General features: G+C 44.5%; 2 protein-coding genes and 1 pseudogene across 4 annotated transcripts in view; 1 reads left to right on the top strand and 2 right to left on the bottom strand.

The window, feature by feature from the left end:
- Positions 1-699: 699 nt before the first annotated feature.
- LOC109893956 (uncharacterized) lies at positions 700-4,421 on the top strand. Its single transcript, XM_020487165.2, has 8 exons — positions 700-1,343; positions 1,435-1,544; positions 1,632-1,735; positions 1,867-2,041; positions 2,164-2,281; positions 2,469-2,548; positions 2,825-2,913; positions 3,051-4,421. The coding sequence occupies exons 1-8, from the start codon at positions 828-830 to the stop codon at positions 3,833-3,835; spliced, it is 1,977 nt and encodes a 658-aa protein (XP_020342754.1). The 5' UTR covers positions 700-827; the 3' UTR covers positions 3,836-4,421.
- Positions 4,422-4,890: 469 nt separating this feature from the next.
- On the bottom strand, positions 4,891-6,212 carry LOC109893766 (CD276 antigen-like; annotated as a pseudogene).
- Positions 6,213-6,811: 599 nt separating this feature from the next.
- The window catches only part of LOC109893765 (uncharacterized protein KIAA1522 homolog), a 44,603-nt gene continuing 36,366 nt past the window's right edge, over positions 6,812-15,048 (bottom strand). For 2 of the 3 annotated variants that reach the window (XM_031829028.1, XM_020486978.2), the window contains 6 exons: positions 13,577-13,717; positions 13,405-13,448; positions 13,106-13,262; positions 12,810-12,923; positions 9,067-12,651; positions 6,812-8,963 (listed from right to left, as the gene is read on the bottom strand). In XM_031829028.1, the coding sequence (XP_031684888.1) occupies positions 8,896-8,963; positions 9,067-12,651; positions 12,810-12,923; positions 13,106-13,262; positions 13,405-13,448; positions 13,577-13,717 (4,109 nt within the window). In that variant the 3' untranslated portion in view covers positions 6,812-8,895. The remainder of the gene's footprint in view (positions 8,964-9,066; positions 12,652-12,809; positions 12,924-13,105; positions 13,263-13,404; positions 13,449-13,576; positions 13,718-15,048) is intronic. The other variant, XM_031829029.1, reaches the window with a different exon arrangement.

The following is a 15,048-nucleotide window of genomic DNA, read 5'->3' as shown; positions in this document are numbered from 1 at the left end:
AGTAAAAAAAAGGTGTCCTCAAAAGGGACCTCAGCATTTAATTTTTTTGAAAATTAATTTCCAGAAAGTTGAGATTTTAACATTTTCTTGGAGTATGCAGCATTATTAGTTATCGTTTATGGTCCTTGCATGATGAATAATTACTTTTGGTGATTATGCAGATTACATTTTAAGAGGTTTTTAAGAGCTTTCTCCAATGTGCTCCTCACTCCAGTATGGTGCTGTTTTGGTGTACATGTTTTGTGTATATATTGTTTGTAAATTGTAAATATGTTTGAAACTGGATAAAGTTTACAGCACTGACAGCTGCTAAAAAATATGTACATTAATAAAATGACATTGGTGTAACTCAGGAATCATTTCTGACAGAGTTTGAAATGTAAAGACTCAGTAATATTTTCAGACATACTGTCACTTGTCCTGACAGAACAATGTTTTTCTTTCTGCAAAAGTTGAAAAGACATGCCAATATTTCAGACATTCCTTTCTTCTCAGCTAATTGCACTCAATTAACTCTAAAAGGGCTGACCCCACATCCAATACCTAAAAGATGCATCCTTCCTTCCATCATTCGTTCCAATAATCACTGACCTCACATGACTCGATTGGTTTAATGGAACTCATACTTTCAGGTACAATCATGTTAGATCAGTGATTGGGCATTTATCAAGGAAGGAAGGAAGGACTCAAGCAAGGGTGTATTTCTTACATATTGGAACATCGTCCCAGTTCAGCCTACCTAATGACAAATCACCTCAAGCTGTGTTTGGTATAGAGGACATCCGTGTCTACAGAAAGGTGGAAAACGAAACATCACATTTCTTGCGATGAAAATAAAGTGGTGGCTCTGTATTTTATGGAGAGTATTTTCACTTACTATTGCAATATCTACATCGGGTATTTATGGGTCTCCATCTGTTTCACGTCCAGTTGGCAGGAGAAAAATCCTCAAACTGGGCACATCACAAGGCGTTGGTGACTTATTCACAGCAAACAGAAAATCAAGCCCGAGGATACTCTCTCACAGTATCTCATTCAGAACACCCCAACTCACACCAGCGCCTGTAAGGATATATTCCTCTCCACCACCACAGATCCAGCGCCCTACGTTTCTCGATAGGCCTGTACCAAAGTCTCAACGTGATTTTGCTACGCTCCCGGACGTTTCGGTTACGTGTTCCAGTGGTGACTTCGTGGTCCGGGTCAAACGGGATTTTTATGGTTTTGAGGCCGAAACAGAGGAGTTGACGCTGGGAAGCACCTGCAAGAGTAACGGTGTTCTCATGCCTTATGGTGACTTGCTCTTCTCTTATCCATTGATGGAGTGTGATGGCAAACGGCAGGTAAGATTGAAGGTGATTAAACTGATAGTTTTGTTGGAGTTAACGTTCTTGTTCGTATGAAATTATAACATTTGAATCCAATCACTGACAGATGCCACCGGGTTATCTCATCTATACATTTGTGCTCCATTACACGCCTCTGACCTGGTTCCCACGCAGAGCGCATCGCTTTAACGTGCAGGTCGAGTGTCGGTTTCAAAGGTTAGTCGCCTCATAATTTAATGATGCGGCTATATCCACAATATCACTATAAACCGATAACCCGATAAACCATATCCTTCTGCACAGGTATCATCATGTTTATCAGCTGGTGGTGCGCCCTACGTGGGAAACACACACCGTGCTTAAAAAGCTAAAGGGGCGCGTTAACTTCCGAATCCAGCTGATGGATGGTGAGGATAATGTTGTGGTTGGTTATGAGTGGTTGAAGATTGAATTGATTTTTATAATCACTTTTAATGCAAACCAGTTGTGACATGTTTTTACATATTCCGCAATATGTCTTTTGTTTCATGTCTTTTAGATGCATGGGCCATGCCAGCCAAGTCCCAGGTGTACATGCTGGGACAGACCATTAATTTCCAGGTTTCTGCACTTAATCTAGCCCATGGAGGAAAGCTTTTCATCAACCACTGTTATGCCACAACATCTAAAGACTCCAAGACATCCCTCAAGTTCACTGTCATTGACAACTTTGGGTATGTACGCATGGAGAACAGAGATTCCTTTGGGTTGCACCTGATAAGGACTTGGTTAGGAGGAATATAAACCTACACATTACGCTGACCTGAGTGTAAACTCATTGTTCTCTGATCCACAGCTGCATGCTGGAGAGCCAGAAGAACCCTGGTGGCTCTCAGTTTGTCTCCCCCAGGACTGATGACACCCTCCGGTTCTTCCTCAGTGCCTTCCAGTTCACCTCTGACCCAGACACACCGGTGAGTATGGGAGACTTGTACCCTATCACTGAATCTCAATCACTCTGGACTTTTCTGTTGCATGTATGCATATTAACAGGGCTGTTTATTGTAAATAAGCAAACTAATTGAGGCCTTTGAGCAATAAAATAATTGACATTCATTTTTCAATTTCCTTTATCAGAGTTCATCTTTTCATCTCCTCTAGGTCTTCCTTCACTGTAAACTGCATGTGACATCAGAGGAAACTGGCCCCATACACAAGTCTTGCACCTACCAAGAGAACAGGTATGCTGGTAGGAGTAAGATGTTGCACTGTGGGAAATGTAGTCTGCTCTTGAACTTACTTCCTCCTTGCACTCAAGACCTTTACACCCCTAACACTTGCCTTTTTGTACTGACTTTGCTGATGGCTGCTTTGAGAAGTTTTACTTACTATGTCTAAGATGTGGTTATCGTTGTACTAAGCAATCTTAAGTTGAATACCATAACTGCAAATCACTCTGGATCAGAGCGTTTGCTAAATTACAAATATAAGTAGTCTCTTTGATTCCCCTTCTGTAGGTGGAAAGCTGTCATGGGAGAGGATTCCATCTGTGACTGCTGTGACTCCAAATGTGTGACACCGAAACCCAGAAGATCCATGGTGAAGGGTAAGTGACTCAACCTAACCCATAATCACTGGTTTGGGTATACAGCACTGACATCTCCCTTGTGCTCAAATAGGCCATGGTGATGAGGCCTCCAGTAGTGATGACACTTCTAACCTGTTGATTTCCATATCCTGTAGGGTTTGCCAGCAGCGGGCCTCTACTGCTCTTAGATCAGCCATCACCAAAGGGTGGTTTCCCACCAGTCAGTCCATCACTAGTTGAAGACACAGTCTGGTTTGAGACCAAAATGGATGAGTTTGACAACCCAGATCGACTGGAAACCATTGATGTGGAGAAGTATTGTGATAAGGAAGAGGGTTATACTCGTTCCAAGGAGGATGAATCCGTGCCGTTGGAGGGTGAGGAGTCAGTGCCGTTGGAGGGTGAGGAGTCAGTGGCTCAGACTGTGTTTAGAAAGGGGGAGATATTTGAGGGCACACAGGGGTCAGGTGTGAGGGATTCAGAGTTGATAAGGGGAGAGGGGTCAGGGTTTAGAGCTGAGGGGACAGGGTTGCGACTAGAGTTTCCATGGGAGAGGGCAGAGTTGAGAGAGAGGAATCCATGGGAAAGTAAGGGATCAGTGTTGCCCGAGGAGGGCTCCATTGTAAGGCAATGGATGCATCCACAGGAGGAGTCCTCCCTGGGATCAGAGATGGGGGGAATGTCTGTATCACAGGAAGAGGTGGTTTCACAGTCCATGAAGGAATGGGGATTTGGGGTGGGTGAGGCGCAACCACTTGTGATTCCTGAGGATGAGGGGAGGGAAGGAAGAGTGGAGTCTGGGGAAACCGATGAGGATGACAAAACGTTTCCACTAATCTCTGAGACTGGTGAGGAGATCATTGGTGATTTTGACGGGCTGGTAGAGTCTGGGATTGACGGTGGGAAAGACTTGCCCAGGGTTTGGCTTTTCAAGTGGTGATGGGGTCAGTGACTGAGACCATACAGTGGTTCATTCTAATCTTAACCATAGACTTCTACTACGGTACACCACTGACACAGTTGAAATAAATAGTCAATGCAACTCTTAATTTCTTAATCACCAGATGGAATGGGAGTCTTTCTACAAGATTTGTTTGACTTAAACATTTGAGGAAGTAAACTTTTCAGCCAAAATTACAAGTCCTTTCCTTGTCTTTATCTCAAAGCAGGAAATGCACATAACGGTAGGTGAAGAATACTGATAAGGTAATGACATCAATAGGCCCACTGTTTTCCCAGTCAGACATTACATTAATAAATTTGCCCCACAATGTTTGTACATACTACATGATTTTTCTGAGCATGCTAACTAGGGTCATTGTAAAATGTGAACATGGGATAACAAACCCACTGCTATTCAAGCAGTATCCACAATATCTCTGCTAAGTGTGTCATAAGTGCTATAGAGGAAGTTAATGTTTGTTTCCCTGTCACACTGACTGAGAAGCTTTTGTTGAAAATTTTCCTGATCACACCCACTGAATTGCCTCACTTTGATTGAGCTAATAAACTGACTGGTACAGAAAGCTATGAGTGATTATTTTTTTTTTTTTACATTCCATTAACATGACATGGAGACTGTATTACTCACTTTCAGACTATTGCTGTATTCTCAGTATATCATGACCTATCTAGTGTAAATCTCTTCATCCACTAAGGCAGATAATTTGAGTTTAACATGATTTTGATACTTTATATTTGTGATAACTTTTTTGTGACTTAGCATGATCTCAATGTCACTGTTACTGCTCGACCAGCAGTTCCAGTACAACCACCATTACAATCCTCATTATAGTCAGTGAAACTTGGCATTTTTCCTTGTTTCAACAGCATCCATTGCATCATTGTCTCAAATAAACAAAACAACAAATATTGGCACATGTCGGTATCTCTGAACTTAAGTACCACCCAAATGTACATGGTAAACTATAAAGTAATATGGCAGTAACTTCTTGGGGAAAGTACTCTGGGCAGCATTGCCGACAGTCTCAAAAATCAGACTCCATCTATATATATTCTTACATTTATATTTTCCACTGGCCCACATGTTTTTCTCAGTGCTGATATTAATAGTACAAACAGCAGTACAAATGTGACAATAGGAACAAGAATTGTCCATCTTTTTCTGTGGTCTTCAGAAATTCAGCTTTTTTCCACTGACCTCTCGTTTCCTGGGAAGAAAATGTTTGAACATTGCGATTTATACTCTGTCTAAACAACTGAACTCTATATTTCTCTCTGTCTCTCAACATTTGTGCAGTAGAGGCAATGTCAAGGGTTTTTCAAATCCAGGATATTGTCTATTTACCTCTGACGTGTGATCGCTCTTCTGATCTGTCTCAGGTCCTTGTTCTTCAGGATGAAAATGACGGTCTTGTTGACAGGTCCCTGTAGGGTCAGTGTACTGAAGACAGAGTATAGTCCATGTGTGTCCTCTAAAAGATGTATGACTGTTTTATCAGTGACATCACCCCTGTCATCCAGCCACTGCACCAACGGTCGGGGGTACCCTCCCTGTGAGGTCAAGACTAGCTCCACATTGCTTGGAGATGCTGTGAAGTCCAGGTGTGGCTCTGGGTAGTATGCTGAAATAGGTCATGGACACACTTTATACTCTTTCATGCAATTAAACTATCTCAGTAAGCATTTTACATCACAAGAAACACAAATTGGTGTGATAAGGAACAGTGCTTTTCTAGGACATCAGTCATTTTCAGTCCACAAAGTGGAAAATGTTTAATACGCTATCACACCTTCTAATATCAGGGGAAAGGTCTTCTTCTGACTGCCCGGCACTGTGCTCACAGAGCAGGTAAAGTCCCCTTTGTTCCCCAGGTTGGTATGGTCCAGCATGAGAGAGGCATTACCCCTCTTCATCTGAGTGGTACAGGCTTGTTCTGTTGGCATAATGTCTGCTCTGTCTGTCCAGTTGGTCCTGACCGTAGTAGAAGCTGTGGATCACCTCCAGCCCTCTCTGCCACGTGATCACACTGCTGGCCAGGTCCCAGACCTTTCCCACAGGAAAACTGCAGTTTAGTACCGCATGCTGCCCCACGATGGAAAGCTGGAGTTCACTGGGAACCTTGATCTCAAATTCAACTATAGACAGACAGGTACACAGACAGTCTCACTACCCCATCTAAGATATCATGATTACAGTGACACTTTTGATCAGATACACATTACTCCTTACATTTAAGTAGTTACCATTGACAGTAAAAGAAGAGTACCATAGAAATGTGTATACCAGAATAAGATCCCTTGAAGAACAGGATTGAAACAAAACATAATTGAGTGACCCAGGATTTCCAACTCATGACAGAGTTTACTGTATTCAATCAGTATTTGTCAAATTCAAGTAAGTCCTTCAATGAATTAGCTGCAGTCCAGGCACTGGTGTCATGCAATGTATTTTGAAAATGAAAGAACCACTCATCTTTCATTCTGACACTGGCTCCATGACACTCAGGTACATAGCAGGCAGTAGTTTATTGTATGACTTGTCTATTAAGTTATCATTGTAAATCCAGATCCAGACCGATTCTGATTTGATCGTATAAAGGAATTTAGTTTTTAGCCCCCAACAGAGATCCACATGAATCCATTCCAATCCCTTATTTCTCAAGGAAGACCTTCTGCAGATGCTCATGTCTGAGCATGTTTCATGCGTTTTTACAATGTCATTATATAGTATTATTAATTGTTTTGTCTCTAGAACCCATACTCAAATCTACATTCAGTAATGTTTTGAGGGTTTTATTAATACCTTTTCTATACTTCTTCTATGGTCTGGGTATGTTTTTTCACCACTCAACCATTTATGCTGGGTTACGACTCAACAGACACTTAAATTGGTGGGTCACGAAGCAAAACATTTGTGAACCACTGTCTTAAATAACTGGAGAGAAACAAAAAATCCTTTGAGTGATTCATGATGTCCAGGTCATGACAGAGTTGACTTTATTCAACCAGCAATGCTACACAATAAAATAAGTCCTTCAGTGAATCAGAAGCAGTCCAGGCACTGGTATTTTACAGTTTATGCTGAGGAATGAATGACCTACTGATACTCCATGCACTTACTGTAACTCTTTGTCACTGACTCAGCCTAGCCCGGGCTTCCCTCTCGATAAGATGAAAGCCTGTGACAGGAGCTAGAGTCCGCCAAATGACACACAACGTCAGTGACATAAGGGCGTTGCCAAATAAACGTTGAAGTTATTCTAGTATCTTCTATGACCTGCTTATTCATTTGTCATTGTAAATCAAGATCCACCCCAATTCATATCAAGGCATTTAGTTTTAAGCCCCAACAGAGATCCATCCACTCACATAAATTCAATCCCTTATTCCCCATGGATTCTCTAAGACGTGCCCTCTAATAAGAGTTTATATAGCAGCTCAGCAACAATAATACAATAAACATCTGGTTTAAAAATAAACCTCGACAAAGGTAACTGATTATTTTGTTACCCCTGTCAAGGTTTGACACATTACCCAGGAGACAGACAAAACAAACATTCAAACATAAACAATATATTATGTCAAATCTAAATAATAACAATATTAAAATATGCATTACATATACAGTCAATCTATTCAATAATTAGTCTAAATTATGACTGTCAACAGACTGTCAAAAGATGCGTCTAAGATGGACACTGGAAAACCAGACGTGTGTGAATGTGAAGTTTCAACATCCTGATAAGACGGAAAAGGTACAAACCTGGGGGAAACCCGAGAGCAGGAAGTGTGTGTGTGTGTCTCACATAAATGGATCTAACTGACTGATAAAATATTGACAGAACTTTTCTCAAAATGTTTCAGAAACAGGGTAGAAATAATGATATGGCTGAATTCATTCATTGTGAATAAATCAATTTATTCGGTTATATTGAAATAAGTGAAACTATACTTAATAATTGTTCATAATCTTTTATCATTGAAATCACTTTGAATAATATTTAGTACTTCCAAAGCAGATTTCATTCAGTTGAGGAATATCCCAATTTCTGGACAATTTAGCAACATAAATGCAATGTATAATATAGCTCCTATCTGGTTGAAAGGAAGTGTATCTAAATCTGAGGGACAAGTAATTAAAAACAAGACAAATACCTATTTGTCCAAATACTCCTAGTGAAAGACTGAGATTTGATTTACACAAAGGGTGAGCTTCCAGTACAAATCTATGAACATTCATATCAACAACAGAGAAACAAAACATGAACATGTAAATTGGGATTCTCAGCATGAATATGATTCTCATCCTCATAACAAATGACATCATCCAGTTCTGATGACATCATTTTAGTTGCTAGGGAGATAAGAAAATATGATGACATCAGATGACTTCATAAAATATTGACATATATTGAAACGTAGAACAAAAGAAAAAAACATTACTTTTTTTTCTCCCAAAATGCAATGGAAGATGTTTACAGGAAAAAGGTATTAGGTAACTTAACAGGTAACTTAACACAATTTAATAGTGCATGATCTTATAATGATATGAATATATAAAAATACAACATTCTGGTATATAATCCAGACAAGTGGATTATAAAATTTCTCATTGTTTTGTGTACCAAACGGCAGTAGCTGTAACATTCCATAGTTGACACTAGAGGGCAACCTAGACTTGTACCTAGACCAGAATGCTGTCCATGGCTGTCTATTGTTAATCAGACCAGTAAGAAGTCATTCTGGCAAAGAAAAATACTCTAAAATAGGAAAAATAGTATTAGAGAAATTAAAGACCAACACCATTTTCATATAAACTCAAAGGATTGTTTTTGTTGTTGTTGACAGGGCAACATTTAGCTATGTCCTGTTGCCTTGCCTTCAGAAGGCTCTGTAGTTCTCATCCACTCACCCCTTGATCCATCTCTCTCCCTCTTGCATATTGTAATGTGTTTGACACATTGGGTCTTCTCAATTTGCAGGTAAAAGTCAGTCTGTCTTTGTGAATGATTAGTCCTTGCCAAGTGGCAGTGTTGCTCATGTGGATGATGATGATGGTGACACTTCAACACTAACTGCTGTCCCGTTTGGAGCCTCTGGAGCACCTTTGACAGGAGAGAAAGATACGTCAGATCAGATCAACATGAATGGATAATAGCTGTAACAAAGGAGGCAAGTATGGTGGTGTCAGAATCACAGATCCCTTACCCTCAGTGTTGTCTGCTGGCTGTGCTTCATGTCCCGCAGTTTGCACATGCTCAGTCTCCACACTGGGCTCTGCATCTGTGACCTTAAGCCTCGGTTTCCTTGCCACAGGTGGCGGAACCTTGACTGCCACCTCCTTCTGTGTTTCTATGGACTTGGATGGATTGGACATAGATGAAAGCTCTGCCACCAGCTTCTTTGTGAGATTGGCCTGGGCCTCAGGGGTTGAGAGGGTTTCTATGACAACCTTCTTTGTGCTCTTGGCGAAGATGAAACTGGCGGTAGATGAGGGGAACTTGAGACCTGTTGGGGAAGTTGGAGAGTGCAGGCTGAGATGAGAGGGAGGCCCCTCTTTACTTCTGGCCTCTGTCCTCAAGCGAATGGCCTCCTGCATTCTCATGGTGGCTGAGGCAGAAGGAGACTTACTTGTAGGAGAGGTGACAGTAGAGGACTTTGATGGTAAATTAACTATGCTGGGCTGGAACTTGGCTGTGGTTGTGGTTGGGGCTGAGTTTAGGGCTGCCTCTGGGACAGTGGCTGAGGTTAGGGCTGCCTCTGGGACAGTGGCTGAGGTTAGGGCTGCCTCTGGGATAGTGGCTGAGGTTAGGGCTGCCTCTGGGACAGTGGCTGAGGTTAGGGCTGCCTCCGGGACAGTGGCTGAGGTTAGGGCTGCCTCTGGGACAGTGGCTGAGGTTAGGGCTGCCTCTGGGACAGTGGCTGAGGTTAGGGCTGCCTCTGGGACAGTGGCTGAGGTTAGGGCTGCCTCCGGGACAGTGGCTGAGGTTAGGGCTGCCTCTGGGACAGTGGCTGTGGGAAGTTGTGAGACAACAGTAGTAGGTGGGGATGTGACAGTGGGAGGGGGAGCTGTCATGATCAGAGACCTTCGAATAGGCTTCTGTGGAGCCTCCCCATTACTGGGTTGTTTGGCCCTCAAAGTGACCTCTGTATGGTTCTGTCCCTGACTCTGGTCCTTTTTCAGACCCTGGTCACCATTATTGACAGACCTCAGCTTGACCATCTGCAGAAGGGAGGGGGTGACCACAGGAGTGGGGGCCTCCTCTGGGGGAGTGGGAGAGCTCTTGCTGAGGGACATCTTCTCTTGGTTCTGGCACTCTGTGATCCCTCGACTGGGCTGCGGTATTCCCTGGGGTACAGATGAAACTTCCTGAGGTGCAGGTCGGGCAGGGTTTGGAGCACCCACTGTCCCCTCTGAAACAGGGGGCACAGGTTCTGTCATAATAACCCCCTCCTCACAACCACTGGGTGGTGGGGGAAAGGGGAGGTCAAGCTCATCGCCAAGGGTGGCCAAGTCCATGGGAGGTGGGGGAGGAGGCCAGAAGGATTCCCCAGTGGGGTAGACTAGTGGGAGCTCTGGAGCGGGTGAAGAATCTGAGGGGTCCCCAAGTATGGTCACTGGCGGGGTCTGTTTGGAAGGGGGAAGGGGAGGATAGTGTGCTGGGGGAGGAGAAGGAGATGGCGAGACGCGTGCTAGAGCAGGGCTAAGCATAGACAACGTGTCCATTTTAAGTTGAGATTCAGTCCTTTTCTCTGTAGCAGGAGTCTGTATTTCTGTATTTACTTTTCCTAGGCCCCTTCCTGGAGCTACTGAGGCGTTCACTGACTTTTCATTTACCAACCGACTTGCCTGGACCTTCTCTAGTTTACCTATCATCTGACTTACCTTGACCTTCTCTGGTTCAACCACCAACTGACTTCTTTGTACCCTCTGTTGTTCAACTTTCCGTGCCACTTCACTATTCCTTTTCATACCTTCAGAAGGCTCTATTTGAGTCGGTCCTTTATCTCCCACTTCTATAACCACTGGACTCAACCCATCTTTTTCCTGGAACTTTGGACTCTCCTGACCGTTTCCTGAAACAGATGTTAGTGCTGCTGGATTACTGGTCTGCTCTTTAGACAGAGGCTCAGTGACCCTCTCTAGCACACCTCCTGCCTCCTGCTCTGGTGCAGACTCAGAAGCCTCTCTTGATGTGGAAGAAGACTGCCTCTGCTGTCGTCGATCCTTTGGGTTCTTTCGCACCACCGTATCCGTGTTGTTGGGGGCCGGGGGACCTAGCAGCAGTTCAAAAGTGCGCTTGTTGTGTGCCCATACCTCCGGGGGAGGAGGAGAGGGGGCACACACTTTGGGTGGGGGAGGGATGTTGAACAGCTCTCTGAGTGCCATGACTGAAGGTGAGGAAGTTACAGTGTCGACTGGAGGGGATGGATGAGGCGTCTTGCTGCTGTCAGAGGCCTGTGGCTGAATAACAGGTGACGGGGATGGTGCCTTGGGGAAAATGCTTGCTAGTTTAGCCAGGATGCCCCTCTTGTTTCCTGGGGATGAGTTATGGGTCTGTTTGGAGGGGAGGATGGGCATGCCACCCGGGCTGGGATAGCAGCTGGAGGGGGAAACAGTCTTCTTCAGGATGTTTTCCTGTGGGGTCTGTTTCTGGGGAGAGAAGCCTGTGGAGCCTGGCTGCTCATTCCTCTCCTCTTCCCTGGCTGCTTGCTGTTGGGTGTTAAAGGAGTTGGTGGTCACAGAGCCCGAGGACTCATCCAGAGAGCTGGTGTCTGCTGTGTATCCAGGGCTACTTTTGTTGCTGGAGGGCATGGCAGAAGAGCCGGTCTCCCCAGCACTGACAGCCTTAGCCTCCCCACCACGGACTGGGCTGCTTTGGGCAGGGGCAGCCACCCTGATGTCAGTCAGGTCTCGTGAGCGCCGCTTCATCTTGTCCTTGTGTAAGGAGTAGGAGCGGCTGGGTGGGGCCGGTGCCCTCTTGGACTTCATCACAGATAGGCTTCGGATGAAGGGCCCCTCCTGTTTGCCATCATCCCCTCTGGCTTTCCCCTTGCCTTTGATGGTTGAGGTCCTGGAGGCCTTACTGACAGAGGAGTTGATACTCTCTCTGTCCAGGGCCATCTCCCTGGATGAGCCCTCCCCATCCCCCCCCTGTCTGGTGGTGCTGTTGGAGGAGACAGTGGAGGAGTCAGACACCAGGGTCTCAGAGGACTCAGAGTGGCTCCATCCAGAGCTGTCAGAGAAGTGTGGTGGGTTGTATCGGGAGGCAGAGGACATGGCGGAGGCGCGGGAGGAGGCTCTGGAGGAGGCAGGGCTGGCCAGCAGCAGTCTGCTCTTACTGACGGTACGGACACTGCTCCGGCTGCGGTTATGGCTAATCTCCACCACGTCGATGGAGGGTGGCAGCACGGCATTGGGGATGATCTTAGACATGTAGGTGGCCTGGGGGGACATGGACATGACGGGGCTGGGGGGATGGTGCGGCAGGCCGGACACCGTGGTCATCCAGGGGACGGCCAGGGAATTGGGCCTCTTCAGGCCGCACAGCTGGGGGCCCATGCGCTGGAGGAGAGCCAGGTCATCTGTGTGACCGGCCCGGGAGGGGAACTTCTGAACCTGGTCCTCACTAACGGGCTGCAGGCCTTCTACAGACTGGAGATATATCCTCACACCCTCCTGGGAATCAGCTAGGTGAGGCCCATCAATGGTGTGGATGTCCAGGCTCTCACCGTTATGGAGCCCGTCCTCGTCTATAACCCGACGAGCTGCCCATGATGCTCTATCCAGCCCTTTAGTGAGGAACAACAGGACAAATCAGAATAAACAGCTACACAAGCAAATACAAGCACAGAAGCTTTTATTGAAGGTGAAATTATCCACAGGTATCTTCACAATGGTCTATATTGACATTTCAATGAATTTAGAGCATAAATAATGAGTAGCGTACCCAGTTCCCTCTGGATGTGTTGTGGTATCCCCATAACTGTGGTTCTCCTGTGTCTCCTCCTGGCCTTGGTCTTCTCTGGCTTCTTCTCTGACTTCAGGGGCCTGAAGGTTGATGCTGGTGGAACGAGACAAAAAGCAGGAGAAATATTAGGTCAAAATCAACAAAAACCAACAGCCGCTTTCCCTCCTGTGTTTACTCTGAAACACATTGAAGACAAAGAAAATCAAACTGGTTGAAAAAGGTTTTATAGTGGTTCCAGTATGAATTTTTTTCTGGTTATGGTCATGTCATGTTACCTTGGCGGGTCAGCCCTGACCGTGAGGACCGTGTGGAGACAGCGGAGCGCGTTGAGACCTGGGACATGGTGTCTAGTATAGTGCTGTCTGACAAAGAGCCTCTCCTCTCTCTGTAACTGTCACTCTCAGTCTCGTCAGGCTGCCGGGTCACTGTTGACTGTAGAAATCACAGAAAATTCCAAAGTAAATTATTAGTATACACTTAATTAGAGCAGCTGTGAATGGTGTGAATTTGTGATGGGACAATGTTTAGTGATTTGATGTAGAACCGTGGATGAGATGTAGAATGGGAAACTTACAGTGATGCTTTGGTCATCCTGGTAATCCACCCCATTATTTGTTTCTGAAATAAAGGTCAAAATATTTCAAATACAGTACCACACAGTACTTCACTTAAAGCATTAATCTTATCAGGGGTAGGTGTTGGATTAAGTGTGAGTATTTGGAGGGATTTGGAGGGGTCTTTAGTACCTTCTTGCTGCTGAAGTTTGAGTCCCTCCTGGGCCTCAGTGTGCAGGTCCTCCAGGTACTTGGGCCGGCTGCCCTCGATGAACACATTCTCCTGGACGTGTGAAGGGACGTGAGTCCCCTCATCCTCCTGCTTTGGGACTGCTGGGAGGAGAAAGAGATAGAATGTGAGTGGATATATAATACAAAATAAAGAAATGTGTAAACAAATGAAAAATACATTTGACAAAACTACATTGCATCAAGATAAATGAACCACAAATCCCAGCAGGCTTCATTGACATAACCAGACATTATATTCCCCAAACAGTCCTCCTCTCATATAATCCAGAGTAGCAGTGTCATAGGGTTATCATGAGGACAGTAGCAGGATAGTGTCCCTTGAGGACAGCAGTCCTGAACAGATCTAGGATCAGTGAGGTGATAACCAGTTAAGTAATGCTGAGAGTGAGGGGCAGCCGTGGCCATGTGGTAAGCCTGCAATCTTTAGTTAATCAAAGCTGCTTTATATTTAGCCATGTTCTGTACATGTTCTGTGGGGCTAGGAAGACCATGCTGGAATTAGTCCTGTGGACCATGTGCTCTGAGCGATCCCTGCTATAAAGCACCATCTCTGGCTGTTCACCCTGGAAATACACCCTCTTTGACCACTTTAATTTTATCCTCCTAACAATAGCAAGTTCACACAAACTGTAAATTCAGTAAGAATGATTGATGAATGACATGTTTTTCAGACAGTTACAGTATCCCAGTTAAGTAAATACAACCTCTCAGTGACAGAGTCACCAAAATACATTTAGACAACATTTTAACATCATAAGGGGAGATAGTTTAGAATGGCTCTTCAGGGCTTACCAAGCCTCTGTATCACACCAATAGCAAACAGTTTGATATACATTTTATGACAACAGGTATTCACTAATGAATTCACTCTAACTCACATCAATTGAACCAGTTAACCCTGCCCGTATCTCCTAGAGAAGGAACATTCGCTTGACCATAAAACTTCAACTTCAATAATTCAAGGTATGTATAATCAATGAAAACCCTGTCTGAGAATGTCCAGGACTCAACCCATGTACTTAGCCTATATACTGTAACTCACCTTTCCTCTTGAAAAGCAAAGGCACTGGCAGACAAACATTCTGAGTCAAAAGCACCACCATGGCTACTGAGACACCATGGTAATATAATCCCCCTTAAATTTAGAAAAACAGATCTTATCCTTAGAAAAATGACAGGAATTCAAAACTATCCCAGTGAGTAGAACTAAAAATGCAGGGTAGATCAACATCCAATACAGACAAAATAATTCAGTGAACCGGGTAGAAAAGATCTTGCTTGATGTTGTTGTTATTATTCCCCAATTCTAGTGGTTACACTTCCATCACTAGACAATGAGAGCTCAGACACTAATCCCAGCAGCCTAATTCTGCCCATCCCTCACGCAAACACCCCCCTCCTCATACCCCAGG

The sequence above is a fragment of the Oncorhynchus kisutch genome, linkage group LG7 (assembly GCF_002021735.2).
Source record: "Oncorhynchus kisutch isolate 150728-3 linkage group LG7, Okis_V2, whole genome shotgun sequence".
NCBI classification, from domain to species: domain Eukaryota; kingdom Metazoa; phylum Chordata; class Actinopteri; order Salmoniformes; family Salmonidae; genus Oncorhynchus; species Oncorhynchus kisutch.
Note: the sequence above shows the minus strand (reverse complement) of the source record. Positions and strands in the feature narration are given on the sequence as shown.